Here is a 19,024-nt window from a genome sequence, read left to right on the forward strand (position 1 = left end):
CAATCAATTCTAATTTCATCCTCATACTTCTGTAATGTAGGATCTGCAATAAGCCAGATTTACTTCTTTACACTACACAATCTTCAAACAAGAATTCCAATCTTCCAAATCCAAACCATTTTGTTGACCTGTTATCTCCTGAGGTCTTGATTCTACATCTGGTAAATCATCTATCCTATTTTAATGATTTCTATTACTTGCATTACTATTAAGTAAAACTTGCTTTATTGTCTCAATCTACTTTGCTTGCTTTCTCCAAATCTCAGATCCCCAAGCCTGAATTTTTCACTTATGCTTTTGAAGTCTGAGGCTTGCATGCTGTAGGTACTAGGTATCTTACTGGTTTAAATTTCAACAGCGACTTTACTTACACTTTCACACTTTGAAAACTGCATACAGGTATCTGACCACCTTGAATGGCAGTAGAGCTTTTATTTATACTTTCATGCTCTGAGGTCTATGTGCTCCTAGGTATTTGAACATTTTTACTGGTATCCTCATCCAGCCTTTTGTTAATTGGTGTAGCTGTTCTCTGCCTTCATTTGCTCCAATACGTATTTCTTTTTTAACCAAGTCTCCTGATACTGCCATAATTGCTAACTATGCTGTAAATGCTAGAATGAAATGAGACAATCAGAGAGGATAATTCTTGACCAGTTTGTGAGGTAGAAGAAGAAAAACTGAAGGAGGGATGAAAGATAAAATGGTTTAAAATTTCAATCACCTGATAAGGGAGTAACCCAAAGTTTGCGGATTGCTCCTTTAGCCTTGCTGAGAAAACTGGATCTGCTTTACCACCTCATGTTTTGTGGTGTAATATAGAGATTTAATATTGTTTGGGCTTCATCTGAATCCATAATTAGACTGTCAATTCAACAGTCCGCTATGCTGCTTTATTTGCTACTATGTAAATTAAATATAATTTATTTCTTACTTCTAAAAGGACTAACATATAGGAAACACTGCATGAACACCAAGCACAAAGTAGCTGCACGCAACAACATCCTGCGGAAACTGACTGGCAGCGCATGGGGTGCAGACCCACAAGTAGTAAGAACATCAGCCCTGGCCTTGTCTTTCTCAACTGCAGAGTATGCCTGTCCTGTCTGGCAAAAGTCTGCCCATGCGAAGCAAGTGGACATAGCACTAAATGAAACATGCAGAATAATCACAGGATGCCTTAAACCTACACCTGTTGATAAACTCTACAAGTTAGCTGGCATTGCCCCTCCTGACGTGTGACGGGAAGTTGCTGCTAACTGTGAGAGAAATAAGGTCAAACATTGTGAAAGCCATCCACTGCATGACTATCACCCTCCTCCCACCAGACTCAAATCAAGGAAGGGCTTCATGAGAACCACTACTCCTCTTGATGTTCCTCCAGCAGCAGCAAGGGTGTCCCTCTGGGCAGCTAAACCTGGCAATTCCAACTGCATGGCCCCCCACGAGGGTCTTCCTCCAGGGGCAAACCAAGAATGGGCAACTTGGAAGTCCCTGAACAGACTCAGAAGCGGAGTGGGCAGATCTAAAGACAACTTGGCGAGGTGGCACTACCTGGAGGAATCCTCCACCTTGTGTGACTGTGGAGCAGAACAAACAACTCCACATATGTATGCTTGCCCACAATGTCCTGCCTTATGCACGGAGGAGGAGTTGTTTAAAGCTATGGACAATGAGGTTGCTGTTGCCCACTTTTGGTCTAAAACTATTTAGTTGTTTGTGATTTCCTCTATTTTTTTCATCATTTTTAAAATGTATTTGTTATGCAATGCTTTTGACACGAAATAAATAAATAACTTCTAAAAGGGAAAGCAAGAGGGCAAAATCCAAATCAGTACCAAATATTCTTAAAAGAAATGAAATAATAATGGACTACTATCAGGAGGAGCAGAAAAATGTGCGGAGATGAGTAATGGGAATTCTGAACAAGAACATTTTCTAACTGCAACACAGACCTAAAATTAATCAACATGTTTTAACCATGATAAATCTATCCCACTAATTTTTAAAGATCAAAATGCAAGTAACCATCCCACTAGTACACTTAACTAGTGACGGCATATTTTCATGGTCATGTAGTTGTCATGGCAAGGCATGAGAAACAACAGCTGTAAATTATCTATTTCTCAAATGCCTTCATTCCTTTCACAGCTGTAGTACCTGTAGCTGCCTTCTTCTTGCTGTCACTATCTATGCTGGCACAATTATGCAGGCATAGTGCAATAAAATTCAAATCTTAGAATGAAATCCTATAACTATTTACCAGGGAGTAAGTCACAGTAAACTCACTTCACTAGTAAGTAGTTAACCACGGGATTGCATAGTTAATTTGTATTCCACTCAATGCCTACCAAAGATGTATCATGAATAAAATTATTAGTTATCCTTTATTTAATTTAAGATGGAGCACAAGCAAGAGACACTTTTCTTCAGGGCATGCTAATAATTAACAGAAATTTACTAATGGATCAACTGTGCTCAAAATATTTACAATAAGAACATGTTTTATATAGGATGGAAATTAAATACCTGTGGTATCACAATATCCGCCAATGCTTTTGACAGTCTGTATAGTTCCATTGTATTTTCTAATTTTAAGGAGACGTTATGCTGCACATCATATTTTATACAATCATAGATATCTGGAATTTTACTAATGTCATATCTTCCATTCTTTGTTTTAAAGTCTTTTTCAAGCTTGGCCCATCTACGTAGCATTAAATCCAATGTTTCACTGTGGTAAAGTTGAATATCTATATGGAAAAACAATTATAATAAAATAATAACGAAAAGTAATCCAATAGATTGAAATAAGATCAAAGCACATACTAAAGGATATGCAACAAGCGAACTTGAAGGCATAATTTAGTTAACATCTGTTTCATGTACGTTTGTTGTCATAACAGCCTGACCCTTCTACAGATTAATCTATGGCAGAATAAAATGCATATACATACTCTACCTTTGCCTTATGTATTTGAATTTATATTAAAATGTATAGGACCAAAATATTAACCAGTCCAAATACGTGTGAAGTTAGCACTGACATTATAATTTGATTAGAAGATGCTTTACCTGCAAATTTAGGATCTTCCATCCTTTGTCTGATCTGAGTCGTCAAACTCTGAATCAAGGAATATACCTTGTCACATGTCTTAATGGGATTTTTTATTATTTGCATTGATTTTATTAGAGAAATGCTGCCAGATGGTGTAAGCTGTAGGACCAGAGAAAAGGAAATATGTGAACTAGAATAGATATATTAAACTCTGTTTTGTTAGTTACCCTATGACTAAAACAACGCTATTAAACTTCAAAATGGAAAACCTGCTCAAATTACAGTACTTAAGTTCTGGTGAATTAAAAAGTGCTCGTAGAACCAAAATACAGTAGAGTCTCACTTATCCAACACTCGCTTATCCAACATTCTGGATTATCCAACACATTTTTGTAGTCAATGTTTTCAATGCATTGTGATATTTTGGTGCTAAATTCGTAAATACAGTAATTACTACATAGCATTAATGTGTAATGAACTACTTTTTCTGTCAAATTTGTTGTATAACATGATGTTTTGGTGTTTAATTTGTAAAATCATAACCTAATTTGATGTTTAATAGGCTTTTCCTTAATCTCTCCTTATTATCCAACATATTCGCTTATCCAACATTCTGCCAGCCCGTTTATGTTGGATAAGTGACACTCTACTGTAATGGTATGGCAACATGACAAACACACATCAACAATTACACATTGTTCTAAATTATCCCTTTGTATTATTTTATTTGTAACTATGAAATCCTAACCGTAAGTATAACGTGGACAAAGTTGAAGTAATTATGATCTCTTAATTAGTTATGTTGGTTCTGATACTAACTAAACAAGAGAGGGGCTACACAAAGCCAGTGGGCCACACTGAGTCTTTTGGCCTTTCATTCCCACTTCGGACAACATGCAATGTATTGGTAGAAGTTCTTTAAAACAAACATTTTGTGTTTAAACACTTTTTTTCTTTTTCAGCCAAAATTCAGTGCTGTGATCTGCTTTTGGTGCATAGCAACATATGCCAGGCTCTGGATTGGGAGTGAGGACATAGCAAGCCTAGCATTTACATCAAATGAACTTTTCAATTCCTGGAATAAATTCTATATACACATTTTTGGGGCAGTTCAAAACACTGTATAAATATTTGTCCATTCTTTTCAGAAATTATATTTGTATCCAGACAATCATCAAGGCACATAACCACTACTGTGCATTTTAAAAACACAATGTTAGCACGTTCAATTTATTCCAAAAATCCTGAAAATTTAATTTTTTAAAAAAGACCTTTATTTCCTAAATGGACTTTGAAAGTCAATTGATTCCCTTGCCCTACTTTGTAGCTGGAATGCTCTAACCTTTTCAAAATCCTCAGAGGTGAAGTCTCTATCTCTCTGAAGTATTTCATTAAGGCGTGCCTTCACACGATGTTGGCAGCTACTAAGAGAATCACTATCACTATCAAGTAGACCATTCATATTAGCACTTTTGACCATCTGGACAAGGATAGGTGTGAGCTCTCCTTCCAAAGCAAGCAGTCCCTGGAAACAATAAAATCACTGAGTGGTGAATGAGGCAACAGAATGAGTCTCATTAATAAAACATGCAGTCCAAATTTTATATAGCATCCTTCTATGTGTAATTTTGCAATACCTCTGAAGATATTATTTGTAACAAAATGCATAGCATTGTGAATGAATGCTCTCTCCCAGTTTATTTTGCATGGAAATATATTTGTGGTCTTTTCCCCATAATTCAACGAACCATTTCAGAGGTGGCAACACTGGAATATATGCCCTGTATAAAATGTTTCCCCATAAACTCATTGAAACAAAAAGAAAATAAAGCAGCAGCCAACTAACCCTATGCTTTGGTTCCTAGGAGATTAAATTAACAACACCCTGTCAGTTTTATTATTTGGTTCCTAGGAGATGAAATTAACCTCCTCCTCCAAAGTACTGATTTACTCTGCCCTTGGACTGGTAACTTCAGCCATACCCTATGGATTACTTCTCTATCACTCAGAGAGAAGTATGGGGAACCATGCTTACACCTCTATCCCTCTGGTAACCCTTATTCTTTTAGCAGATGAACTCAGTTATAACCCAGAACCCATGTATCTCTTTTACCTTAAAATATGCATTTAGTCCTCTTTCTTTAGAATATGAAAATCCTCCCAACTTTGAATGAAAATATTTTATGAAAAGGAAAAAAATGCATCTGGTACAAGGTTGCTGGGTGTCACAATTATCTGTGGCTAAAGGAAGAGTTTAAATGGCATATTGGAGAACTTGCTATGAAGATCCATTCTAGTTAAGACGAAGGAGCCATTGTGAATTACATACAGTCACTGGCCAGGCAAGGAAAAGAATAATGCGTTTTAAGAAAGTATTTCCTGCTGGGTCTATGGCTCTTCTAAATTCATTTCCAAGCTAAAAGAAAAATAAAAAAGATCCCCAGGTTGAAGCGAATTTATCTAGTCCATAACACTTTGTGAACATGGAAGATATGCCCCAGATTACTGCTTTGCAAATTTTCTCCAGGGTAGCATTAGTTGACAAAGTTGTTGACTTGGCCTTTGGTATGGCAGAATGTGCTGTCATGTTTTGTAGTCTGGGAAAACCAAGGGATTCATAGATCAGAAATGTACATGCTCTGCATTATACACATAAAGGAAATCGTGGAAGAGACTTTCCTAGTGAAGTGGGTAAAAAAAGAAACCAAAAGTGGGCCTGGTGTGCTTGAGAGCCGGCCTAATATTGTGTTTATGCTTATTCTTTTCTACAAGATGGACTTGATGAGGGCAAAAGGATGGACTGTGAGTTATGGAATAGAGCATTTATTTTAGGTAGGAAGCCAGGTTCTAAACAAAAGAAAGGGAGTATGTATCAAATTTCCAATAAAAAATATCAATAGAAGGCTAATTTACCCTCCCTGGATGATGTAACAATACAAGAAATAGGATTTTTATGGACAGAATTTAGAGTGAGGTTGTCTTTAGTGGATCAAATGGGGGTACAGAAAGGGCTTGGGAAAATCCCAAGGTGGAAAACTGTAAGCAATTGGGTGTTTTAGTGGCCCTTAAAATCTTTTTATATATGCATGGGACAATACAGTGCTGCTGCTGTTACTTCTTCCACCTCCACCTCCTCCTCTTCCTCCGCCTCTTCCTCCGCCTCCTCCTCCTCCTCCTCCTCCTCCTCCTAAGCTATTTTGTCAATGGAAGGGTTAACATTGTGACTTGCTGTTTCCACAGGGCTTTGTTTTGGGCATCCTCAGGTCTCAGGTTGGCAGTACGCATGCCTTTGTTGATGGTATCCATCCATCTTTTCTTTGGCCGTCCACGTGGTCGTTGTCCTGCAATCGCCAAATGTAGTGCTGCTTGTGTTACTGATGTGGGTTCACTTCTCATGATATGGCCTTACCACTATAGTCTACCTTCCTGCATTTTCTTGCTGATCACTTTTATTCCTAGTCCTTGATGGATGTCATTATTTGACACATGGTCAAGAAGTGTCAAACCAAGTGTCGATCTCAGCATTTTCATTTCCATTGTGTTAAGGGCTTGTTCATGTTTCTTTGTTGCTGGCCAGAACTCTGCCCCGTAGAGGGCTACTGGGGAGACAACTGTAGTGTAGATCTTAGCCTTGAGTTGTTCAGGCATTTTTGCCAGAAGTTTGCCGCCATTTCAACCAGGCTGCATTTATTCATGACCATATGTCTGGCATTGTGTTGCCATCTATGGAGACCAGTGACCCCTAGGTATTTAAATTGTGTGGCCTTCTTTTGTGATTGTCCATTAATTTGAACTTTTTTTCCGGTTTGAAGACCACAATCCAGATACTCTGTTTTGGGTATGTTCAGTTGAAGAAGAAGCATTGTACTCAATAATACAATGCTGATAGATAAAATAGTGGTAGATAAAATGGATGCCAAGAATATAGTTTGGCTTCATAAGGTGGTTGGTTTTAGACTTAGGTCTGGTCGAAGGAACACTGATTTTCTCCAAGAACATCAGAGGAAAGCTTTTCAGGTAGTTTCATATAACTCGAAAGTGGACGCCAAGAGTGTGATGGCCACCTTCCCAGAATAGCCTGTGCTCTAATAAAACCTGTGTTCAGTTGCCAGGCAGCTAGATGGAGCCAACCTGATGCAGATTGAGAATGTTGGGCAGAACAGAAAGAGGTAGATGTTCTTGGGTCACCAAGGCTACCAGGTGGGAGAACCAAGGCCTGTGGGGCTTGGAAAGAGCCATGATAGCAATGACTATCACTTTTTCCTGCCAGATCGTCCTGAAGATTCTGGAAATCAGGGATATCAGGGAAAAGGCATATAGCAAACTGGAGGCTCACATATTTGGAGGGCATTCTCAACTTCTGCTCTGAGTGGAACCCAGTAAATACCTGAGCAATTTGTGGTATGTTTCTGATGTGAATAGTTCAGTCTGTAATTCACTGAAGTGTGTCTGTAGCTGTTGAAAGACAGCTCTCTCCAGGCTCTATTCTCCTGGATTTAGAGTGTTTATCTTTTTAAGAGGTGTGCCTCTCTATTCAGAGAACCTTGTGTAGGGTGAGTGTGAGAGAACCTCTTCATTGGTTTTGTTATTCTCTCTGAAGAGGGGGCAATGCAATTATTCCTGGTGTCTATTCAGGCAACCACACGAACAAGCTTCTGAGTTGGGGAGAAGTAACTTTTCAGTTTGTTTATCCGAAAGCCATAGCTTTTGAAAGCAAACAGGGTAGTCATTAGGAGTTATTCCACTCCTAGAAGCTTGTGAGATTTCAGACAAGTACCATCTAGATACTTGTCTCAGGTGGCCCACAGATGTTATCATTACCTTGGTGAATACCCAAGGAAGTATACCAACCTAAAAAAGAGGGCTGAAATGATAATGGGCATCTTGGTAGCAAAAGTGAAAGTACATGGGTCATGAAATATGAATAAGAATATGAAAATAAGCTTCCAAAAAATAAAAAAGTTGGTCTCTTAGGAAAATATGCTCCTTTCTTGGACACCACGAAGAGGACTGAGAATACTCCCATGAACATTTATTTTGGAGGAACAGGTTCTAGGATTCTCAGATCTAACAGGTGATCGATGTTGTGATGCACTACTAGGCTATTTGAGAGGTTCTGGAAACTGGAAACATCAGAAAGTGATGCCTTGGGGTTTTTCTTAACTGAATGCTATTGAATATGTAAGCCCTTTAAGCTTGGTATCAACCATGGAAGAAATTGAAAAAGCATTCGAAGTACTTGGTTTCTATGTTCAAAATGACCAACGTTTGCTCGACTCTCAAAATAGCAACTGCATTGCAATTGGGGCCATGGGTGCAATTTCTGAGATGGCTGTTAGGTTTCACACCTGTCTAGGAGACTCTTCCTGTGAGCAACTTTGAAGACATAGTAATCTCAACTGATTGAGGAGAGGCAGCTGGAGAATTAAAAACAACCCCCTCTTCTATCTCTATAATGCCTTCTGATTGTTTTTCAGTGCTAGCTGGGGTTGAAGTACATTTGGACTCTTGTCAATTAAAGTCTTGAAGTGAGCTCTGTAGCCTCAGGCTTGTCAAGGTTGGAGGCAATCTAAGGTCAATTTCTAAATGTTTAACACTCCCTTGGGTTAAATCAACCACCCAATTGACAGTTCCATAGGAAGTGGCTGCAGCAATAGGGGCTGTTGGTGAATGTGTATCTTTCCAGGTCACATGGGAGGCAAATTAGAGTGGTTGCATGTTTTTACTATTAAGTTATATTTGGGCACTAACTCTGAGCAATTTCTTTGTTATTTTTACATCCTTTCTCCAAAAGAGTAGGTGAAATAAAGAAGGAGGGACGTAAGAGGGTGGGAGTAAAGAAAAAAGGTCTAAGAAATTATTACTACCTGAGGGGGTTTAACAAAGTAAGGGCTTTTTAATTGAAGAAAAGGAAGAAATTAACCAAGGGAAAAACAGAAGAGTGGAGTATAAGATCTTTCCTGGGTGAGACAAGGTGAAAGAACTGAGGAGGAGCCAGGGATCCAACAGGAAATACTTTTTTAAACATATGATCACTTACCTTACCCAGCCAGTTACAGTAATTAATAGCTCCCTCTCTGCTGGCTGAGAACACAAAATCAAGAGGGGAAATATTCTAATAAAATCTAGCTAAACATTTTAGCTACTCACACATTTGCAGAACTGAACTCTCAAACTTCCTGATCCTTAAACAAAGAAGGATCAGGATTTCCTTGGCTTCAAAAGACCAAGACAGTCAGGAAAGGGAAAGAGATACTCTTGACCCACCAAAATGGATGGAGACTTTTGAAGTCACTTCATTTGCAATTTGTGCAGCTCCTCCTTTCAGATTTCTCCATAACTCACCGTTATGATCCTAACTTATGAGAGACATTGAGTAAAGATTCTGGTATCTAGCCAACCACAATGTCCAGGCCAGAAGGCACCATTTCTTCTCCTCTAAACTTACACTACAGCAGTGACGTCAAATATATTTTCACTGAGTGTCATATCATGTCTTCAAAGGGCTGTTTGTAATTGTAAAACTATATAAATAAAACTATGTTGCCCTGACATTGAAAGCCTTTAGGTCACATTAAATGATGGAGCCCCCGTTGGCGTAGTGGACTAAAGCCTCATGACTTGAAGGTTGGGTTGCTGATCTGAAAGCTGCCAGGTTCGAATCCCACCCGGGGAGAGTGCGGATGAGCTCCCTCTATCAGCTCCAGCTCCATGCGGGGACATGAGAGAAGCCTCCCACAAGGATGGTAAAACATCAAAACATCCGGGCGTCCCCTGGGCAACGTCCTTGCAGACGGCCAATTCTCTCACTCCAGAAACAATTCAAGTTGCTCCTGACACGAACAAAAAACGAAAAAAAAACCCCATAAAATGATGAGTAGGGCTGTATTTCGCTTGTGGGCCTTGCATTTGGCATGTATGCACTACAGGATTCATGGTTTTTAACACTTCTCTTTCTTTGAATGGTAGATCTCCACTTCATACCACCAACTGCTTTTGATGTTCTCCTCACTTTCAGAAAAAATTGATTGCAAGGCATGCAAATTCAGAAAAAAAGTCTTATATCTATAATTTTAAGAATGTAAGAATTCATGTTATAGCAGACAAAAGACTTATCTAGTCTACTATTCTTCTTCCAAATCTGGCAATCAGATGCCTATTGGAAACCCACAGGGAGAATATCAGCAAAATAGCATTCTTCCATTTTATTCCACTATAACTAGTATTTAGAGGAATAATTTTCCTCTCTTATACTGTATACAATAAAAAAATAGCCATCATTAGTCACTATTGATAGCTGTATGCTCTACGATCTTATACAATCTTTAAAAAAAGATGTTCTAGTTGGCAGTCATGTTTGAAGCAAACTCTATAATTCAATATAATTCTTTGAAAAAATACTTCTTTTGTCTGCTTTGAATATCTTACAGTTTATCTTAAATAGATGACTGCAGAATACAATAAAATTAAAATGTTCCTATCCATGTTCTCCACAAAATACATCATTTCATATATCTAAATCTTGTTCCTCATAACATTTTTCTAAACAAAAAACCAAATGGTACTAGAGCCTCTATTTTATTGTCCTTTACTACTCTTGTTCTAGCTCTCGAATACATTTTGAATTTTGTTAACCAGAAATATACACAATATTCCAAGCGATACTAAATAGGAAACACATTCTACAACTTCTCATAGTGAATGTCTAAGTTATGCATGTGTAAAACAAGCAGAAGAGGGGCAAGAATTACACTTTTACTTATGAATCACCAGGCTATGTCACACAGTCACCTTCAACACTTGATGACTGCACAATAAAGTGACAGCTTGCATGCAGCAATACATAGATCCCCACAGATCAGTGGTTTCTAACAGAGCCAGCTGATATCCCAGCTGTAACTCATCAAAATGCCCACTGAACTAGCACGAAGTGTCATACAGTCAGCTTCATATATATGATATGACCTTTGCGGTGCTAGTTGTACACCTTGGTCAGTATGACTACCATTTTAATTGAATTGACACTTATACTTACTCAAAACTTTAAACAAGTCTAACTGTGATTTCTCAGTATAAGAGTCCCAAGCATTCGTTTTACTTCCAGTGTGAAAAGTATTATATATGGAAAACTGAACATCAATTCTTAAAAGTCACAATACAAAGAAAAAAAGTATGCACTTCTGATTTTTAAATATATATATATATATTGCATATAATATCTTATCTTTTTATTTTATCCAGATAAATGTTGGCCAATAAGCTAATTCTGTGTGAAAAAACCCTTAAATGATGTGATGTTTATATATCAAAATATTCTCTCTCTTATATGGAAGTAGCCTGTATTCAGTATAACAGCCCCCCTTATACACACACATTGTAGTTTTTCATAGTACCTTTGCAAAAGCTGCTGCAGTCATTTGGACTCTTCCTTCATCAGAAGCATATATTTTGAGATCATGCCGATAAGTACTATGCAATCTAAGCAGACCACATCCAGGAAATCCAGCATAATCTCCTACCAAAGAAAAATTACCAGTGTTATAATCTGAAGGTGTAATTGTTCTTGTTGAAAAGATACAACTTTCTCTCTTACCAGTATAAGGGCAAAATAGATACCTTGACCTCCTGGATACATGCACCGAAAAGCTCTTCCTAGTTCTTCTGCCTGAACTCTACCTGCAGGTGTCAGTTCTCCTCCCCATTTTAGAACTAACAACAGAGATGGCTCTTGCTTGCGGTTATCTAGATGTAAGCCAAAAGAAAAGCTATCAATACTTTGAAAGAATTATAGAATGGCTACATTGGAAAGTATTGTTTCTTCGTATCATATAGAAAAAGCAAAGAACTGTGAAATTATTTTAATGCATCATGGTTTAATGAGACTAAATTGCAGCTTCTCAAGCTGCGTAGCAAATTTCTTCTAACACCGGAAGAGTATTAAAAGCTGCTGGTGCTAAAGCATGTGGAAAAGGGAGATCTAACTTTTAACCATTTTTTTTGGGGGGGGGGGGGGATTTATTTATTTACAGTATTTATATTCCATCCTTCTCACCCTGAAGGGGACTCAGGGCGGATCACAATATACATATATATGGCAAACATTAAATGCCATTAGACAAACAACACACAGACAGATACAGAGGCGATTTAACTTTCCAGCTTTTGGCTTTGTGTTCAATTCCGGCCACAGGAGGAGCTGTTGCTTCATCATCCACTGTGACAACGAGTCCTTTTGTTGAAGTACTTCCTCATCTGGCACACACGCTGCTGGACATTTTAATGGTGTTGTAAATTAGTTAAATTAGCCTCCCCGCATAAGTGGTCCCTAAATTTTCCTACTTGACAGATGTAATTGTCTTTCGGGTTGCTTAGGTAAACAATGAGCTGGGGCTACTTAACAGTCGGGCACTCAATCCGACTCAGACTTTGAACTCACGACCTCAGTCAGTAGTGATTTATTGCAGCAGGCTACTAACCAGCTGCGCCACATATTCTACATATGTTGTGTATAAATCCCGCTGTGTGCAGTAGACCTGATCATCAATAAATGTTCTTAGGGTCTCACCCTTAGTATGCACCAGCCCATGGGGAAAAGCATTTAAGAAATCAACTTCAACAAAAAAAAATGCTGAACTAATAATTTCTAGGAATTAAATGGTACCTTCTTCTTCACTAGATGTTTTCGGACAACCATGAGGAAGATATGTTAGCTGTACTTTACGATTTATACCAGAAAAATGGCCATACCTAGGGACAAAAAGCGCAGAGATAAAGAGGATTGGCTCTAGATAAGCAAAATATTACCGATATTGTAAAACAACAAATGATTAATTATAATTTCAGCATTGGCACATGGAATAAAATTCACTTTCAGTGAATTTATTCAATTATTTCATGCCATCTGAAAGTAGAATAATATTGCTAATGAATTTCCAGTTTGACACAGAGTTCAACATGTCTTTCAGTATTACAGGAAATCTTTCAAAAAAATGGAATTTACAAAGTAAACACTTACATCTCTAGCACAGTTTTCAGCTGTTCAAGTTTAGATTTATTTTCTTCAATCTCAGAGTCATTATTTTGTTCAAGTTCTATTAAGAGCTGTCTTGCAATATCAAGTACTTCCTTAAAAAAGAGTAACAAGTTGAGTAAGGAATATATACAAACTCTGTGTATGTGTATATATGTAGAAAAAAGAGAATAGTGTACCTGCAATTGTTTTGGCTTTTTCAGTTTTAGTTTCCCTGATTTGTAGCCATTGCATTTTTCAAAAAGATCAAAAAACCTTTAAAAAAACACATCAGAGGTGCAATGAATTATTTTACCACATATAAATAGATACACATCATAGGGTTGTAAATCTAGTTCTGGGTTGTCAAAACAGTAGAAACATGCATTTCCCATGTATTTAGTGATGTCTTCAGCCTTCCTGAGATTAGGAGGACATTGTATCTCATGGACATTTCATTCCACATTTCCATGTCTTAGTCACATTTTTGAAAGAACCAATACTAACACATATGATCGAGAGTTAAAATGTTATTTCATATTCATATACACACACACACACACACACACACACACACCTTAAGTAATTTTAAGGCAGGTGTCAAAAACACAATGTACCAATATACCAACAATATATTAGAATAAAATAATATATATATATATATATGTGTGTGTGTGTGTGTGTGTGTGTGTGTGTGTGTCAAAAGAAAGAAATTAATTGCTTGACTATAACGATAATATTTGCATTAGGGATATCTTGTGTAGAAGTGAATTCCCAAACAGGACACTGCCACTAATATGTCTCTTGCTCTCTTTCTCTCTCTCTGGACACCAGCCACCATAATTCAGAAAGCAGGATCAAAAAAGACCTCAACACAAGCTGTTATGGAAGTAGCTGTTTCTTTATAGTACAATTTAAATCTGGAAATACTGGAAGTGGGTTCAGTTCATGTTTTATGATAAAATTTTGTGTGCTTTTATTTCTTAGTTTATTCATATGAAAGATATCACAGAAATAAAGAGCATTGACCTTCTCATAATGTTGATATTTATTTGGGAAAATATTTCAGAATATTCCCCAACCATACCATGTCCTGTCACTTCTCTTACAAATATTTTTGTAATAATATTAATTTGCTGATAGCACTACACACAGTGATAGCTGTCTGCATAAACAGAAACTCAGAAATTCACAATTCCAGCAGAAGGCATTAAATATGCACCATGAAAATGTAGAACCAGAAAACTACAGCTCCAAGTTGAAATCAAGGAGAGACCAAAATGGCAGTAATAACATTTCGTCAATGATCCATTCTTAAAATATGTATCCAATCTATACAAATACCAAGACACATATTCAAGAGGCCTATTATTCCAATGATCAAATTGATGGCACAATTCTTACAGGCAAATATCCAAATTATTTCATTTCATTTTTTTCTCACCAATCATTTACCTTTGATGTTTAACTTCCATTTTCATTTTTTGTTTAGGGGTCCGATCTCCATGTCGTATAACAGCAATGACACATCTAAGTTCCATCCTGCAAATATACAAAAATATGTGTTTAAATTTAGCTGTAGGCCACTGTTTAAAATTACAAAGTATATAGTACAATTAAATTATTGACACATATATAGGTCTGAATTCTGTTGCCAGTTCTATGTAGACTCAGTGAATTAAAAAATTCCCTCTCTCTCATTATGCTTTTGAAAACAATTAACCAGAAACATTTATTTGACTTCACTTGAAATGTTCTTGCAAAAGACATCAGCTTATGAACTGCTGATGCTATAAAAATATGGTATTCTGGAGGTAGGATACTGCCTGCCTCATCATCCTAAAGGAAACTTGCATGTAGGCCAGACAAAGAGGTCCAGACAGCTTTTCAACAACATACAAACACATAGAACAGCCTCTGTATCATTACCAGGATGTTGACCTAGTTGTGTTCAATCTAACCTTAGCTGAATATGACTTAAAGACTGTTTTGAAACTTTGTAACTACTTCTAAGTAATGTCTGGATAAACGTGCCTTCATACACAAGATGCTCTAATGCTTGTTACAAGAAGAGTGAGTCAAGGGCAAATCCCTTCTAAACAACTCTTGCAAAAAAAAAAAAAACACAACCTCATGATTTTTCACCTTAGGGTCACCATAAATTGGAAATTACTTGAAGGTGCACAACAACAGTCCTATACTTCAGTAAAGGAAGGTGATGGGAAACTGGATGTTTTTGCCTCCACTTATGTTCCTTAGGTATCTAACACAAAGCAAGACACCAACCCTCTTAGTCTCATGCAGAAGCATAAAAATCTCATTGTTCTCACTGGCACCTGATATCCCTGAAGAGTATACATAGTATATATACAAAGTATACTGTACTATCTCCAGCATTCCTTCCCAGAGTTAGTTTGGGTGTTTGGGGAAGAGGCTAAACGTCATAAAGACATTCACAAGGGATAAAGCAGTAAGGCTTGATATCCAGGCCAGACTTTGATACATCTGAGAAATCAAATTGGACTGAGGGAACTCACATATCATTATCACAAACCTCTGTATAACAGCAATTCATCACAGACACAAACGATTCTAAGCCAAAATTGATTACCCTGACAGATGAGGAAAAAAATCAGAATGGCTTTATAGGAAGTCTGCATTATTTAGGCAAAATAACATTTAATTTACATTGTTCCAGATGTGGTTGGCACTATAGGAATATCTTCTGCTTCCAAAGGTATTGACCATGGGATCTGAAATTGTGGAGCTAGTTCTCGCATTACAATATTTCTAAATGAAAGAAAAACAAAAATTAAATGTTTAGTTAAAAAGTTTATCCATAAAATACTTAAAATTTTACTTTAAAGTTTCTCCATAAGAAACTGTTTATTTTTGAAACTCAATCTTTCTAGCTAGTTTATGAAACAATCCAGTTGTTGAAAACCATTATCAGCCAAAACATATGAATGAATGGATGGAAACATCACATATTGATAACATTCATCATCAAATTATTGTTTAACATCTGCTTGTGATTCTTTAAAAACAATTCTGTTCTAATCAGCTGGATTGGTATTGATCCCAGTGATGGGGGCTACAATGTAGAGCACTGGCTCTCAACCTGTGGGTCCCCAGGTGTTTTGGCCTACAAACCCTCAGAAAACCCAGCCAGTTTACCAGCTGTTAGAATTTGTGGGAGTTGAAATCCAAAACAACTAGGGTCCCATAGGTTGAGAACCACTGATGTAGAGGGAAGAGGAAAGGAAGAAAATTTCATTGTGCTGCCATGAGAAGCCATGTGAAATATCATTACCATGGCTATGGATATAGCTCAATAATAGAGATTAAACCAGGACGTCACCTAAAGTGAGTCCAAAAGGTTTGAGAAATAGAAAGATTTGGAAAAGTCCCTAAAGGCTCCTGCACTTTTGGTAGCATCAGTAAAATTGATGAGACATCTAAGTGATAAACTCCAAATTAATCTGATTTCAATTGTTCCATTCTGAATTGAGATGAGAAAATCTGATCATCACAAGCTAAAGAAAAGAGAAATTGCTAGTCAAAGGAAAAATGCTTGCAACTATAATATTCCAAATTACTTTGGAATGTTCAGTGCCCTTGTAAAATGAACAGAAAATTAATAGGGTTTTTTTCTGAAACATGAAATTCCCCTCCCATATATGTTTTACACAAAGAATTTGAGAGTGAGAACTTGCAAACCAGGTCACCAGGGGCTGAAATGATCTTTGAAGTCTTTTGCACACACAACCACCTGCTGATGGGGAGGAATAGGAGGAACATCTGACTATATTCCTATAGTCAAACACAGCCTATAGTCAAATACAGATTCATTAGTGTCTTCATGATGTGCCAGTAGATGATCCAATTATTCTGTGTCTGTCTCTACACAAACTTAGCCAGGCACCTTCCCCTGCTTTCTCCAACAGCCACTGAATGGCTCTCAGGAGAGCTATGGTAGTTACATTCTGGCCAACATCTGTTGTGTTTTGTGACTTTATAAATGTTGATTGCCCTTTTAATGTTTCAATATTCTAAGCCATCCTGTGAATACTGCTGTTGGATAGAATATAATTGAGTAAACCAACTTGTGACACTCCAGAGATTGTTGAATTACACCCAACAGCTCTAATCAACATAGCCACTCATGAGGAATACTGGCAAAAGAGATTTACCAACCTCTGAAAAGGTACACATGTTCAACAATAACATGCCAAAACAAATAAATTTAATTCTTTGAGACAAGAATATGTAACAACTATCTGAATCAACTTCAAAAAATATTTTACCTAAATTGCATAATTCCATTACCAGTTCTATATTAATCACATTACAGAAAAAATAGTAATAAAACTGTAAGTTATGACCAATTTTCACCCTAAAGCAGAAGCTTAATAGACAGAGTACTCATCTGTTTCACCTCATGAACTGCAATAACTATTTAACATAAGAGAAATATTGCTTAATGGAGATATCATTAACAAAGAAATATCTTTTTTATATCTCATCAGACTTTCACTTCAAATTGTCAAAAAAGGGGTCATCAGCATGAAAAGCTACAATGTACTCTGCTGTCAGAATCAGTCCAAAAATCCATCTCTCTTCAAAGACCTGCCAACACAAAGTAATAATGATGAATTTCTATTAGCCTAGATGGATAAGAAAATATAGAGGCTTCTAAAATCCACAGACATACAGATATTCTGAAGATGTAACTTCTTGTTCAAGTAGGATAGACTTAGCATTAAAAGGTCATGAAATTTAAAATATACAAAGTAAAGAATGTTAAATATTAATACCATGGAATACAATTGTGTATCTTTCATAAATGGAAAAATGGAATCTACTACATTGATATTGCATTACATCACAATATTCTTCCTAAAACGAGCATATCTAAGACTACGAATACAAATTCTAACCAAGATAATTATTGACAAAATAGGGCTGAGAGATATAATGAAAAACTCCCAAAATTTAAGACTTGGGAAGTTTGATGGTGGTGATGACACCTTCTCATCTGGCACTATGGGATCAACTTGGCATGTTATCCTGAGCCCTGGGTGGTTCAGTGTTCATGCTCATACCTCCTGTGAGAGCACTAGCTTTGAATAACCAGAATGGATACTGTTGGTGGCTGTTCACTCTATTGTTCAATAGCTAATTTAGAATTGGTATTGAGGATTCCAAGAAGGTTATCCAAATAAAGGTCAACATTCCTGCCAAAGCTGCTTTATTGGGCTTGATTCTGGACTTCACGGGCATCACAATATCCATCGAGCCATACAATATTTTTATCAGTCATACATTTTCAGCAAGAAGTATGTGGCCTAATGTGCCCCACATGGTTTATTACAATGAGTGACAGTCAATAGTCTAGGTGTGGGAAGTGATAAATGCCTAATTAATAGGAAGAGTGATTCTGGATGCTTTTAAAAAAACAAAATAAAAAGGCCATCTGTACATCCCTGTAAAATTCCAATCACATTATGACTCCTGTGTCCATGGGGATACATTCCAAGACCACACCTGAAAATGTGGATAATAGAAAACACTATGTTTTATTCACACTTGGGCTGGAAGCCTACCACAGAATTGCATTTGAGGACCTATAGAGGCACACAAACACTTCAAGAGGAAATATTTTGCGGGGGATAGGTAAGTAAAACTGAGGATATCATACTGCTTCTATTTTAATTATTGGCTGAAACAAAACCACCAGCAACAGGGATGTAGCGCGCGCGCACGGGGGGGGGGGGGGTTTAAGGATTCAACTCCTCTCCCACCGAAAATGGTTTTACTCATGAATTTTAACTGGTAAACCAATGTATGAATAAGCCAGGGGTTCTCAAACTTTTTCAGCCGTGGAGCCCTTTTAGAAGCAAAGAAGAAATGTCATTATATTATATTGTATAGTATTATATACATAGTGTGTATGT

General features: G+C 37.1%; 1 protein-coding gene and 1 long non-coding RNA gene across 24 annotated transcripts in view; one reads left to right on the plus strand and one right to left on the minus strand.

Annotated features, from left to right (window-relative positions):
* Positions 1-19,024, minus strand: part of ppip5k2 (diphosphoinositol pentakisphosphate kinase 2) — an 85,903-nt gene that overhangs the window by 33,059 nt on the left and 33,820 nt on the right. For all 23 annotated transcript variants that reach the window (XM_016994832.2, XM_016994831.2, XM_008113983.3 and 20 more), the window contains exons 11-20: positions 15,756-15,857; positions 14,523-14,609; positions 13,268-13,343; positions 13,074-13,183; positions 12,720-12,805; positions 11,675-11,800; positions 11,452-11,573; positions 4,401-4,583; positions 3,076-3,217; positions 2,530-2,753 (exon numbers count right to left, since the gene is read on the minus strand). In XM_016994832.2, coding sequence (XP_016850321.1) covers positions 2,530-2,753; positions 3,076-3,217; positions 4,401-4,583; positions 11,452-11,573; positions 11,675-11,800; positions 12,720-12,805; positions 13,074-13,183; positions 13,268-13,343; positions 14,523-14,609; positions 15,756-15,857 — 1,258 coding nt within the window. The remainder of the gene's footprint in view (positions 1-2,529; positions 2,754-3,075; positions 3,218-4,400; positions 4,584-11,451; positions 11,574-11,674; positions 11,801-12,719; positions 12,806-13,073; positions 13,184-13,267; positions 13,344-14,522; positions 14,610-15,755; positions 15,858-19,024) is intronic.
* Positions 10,726-17,687, plus strand: LOC134296690 (uncharacterized). The gene is made up of 3 exons (XR_010003515.1): positions 10,726-11,228; positions 13,902-14,002; positions 17,597-17,687. It is a non-coding gene; the product is annotated as an uncharacterized LOC134296690 (long non-coding RNA).

The sequence above is a fragment of the Anolis carolinensis genome, chromosome 2 (genome assembly GCF_035594765.1).
Source record: "Anolis carolinensis isolate JA03-04 chromosome 2, rAnoCar3.1.pri, whole genome shotgun sequence".
Lineage (NCBI taxonomy): Eukaryota > Metazoa > Chordata > Lepidosauria > Squamata > Dactyloidae > Anolis > Anolis carolinensis.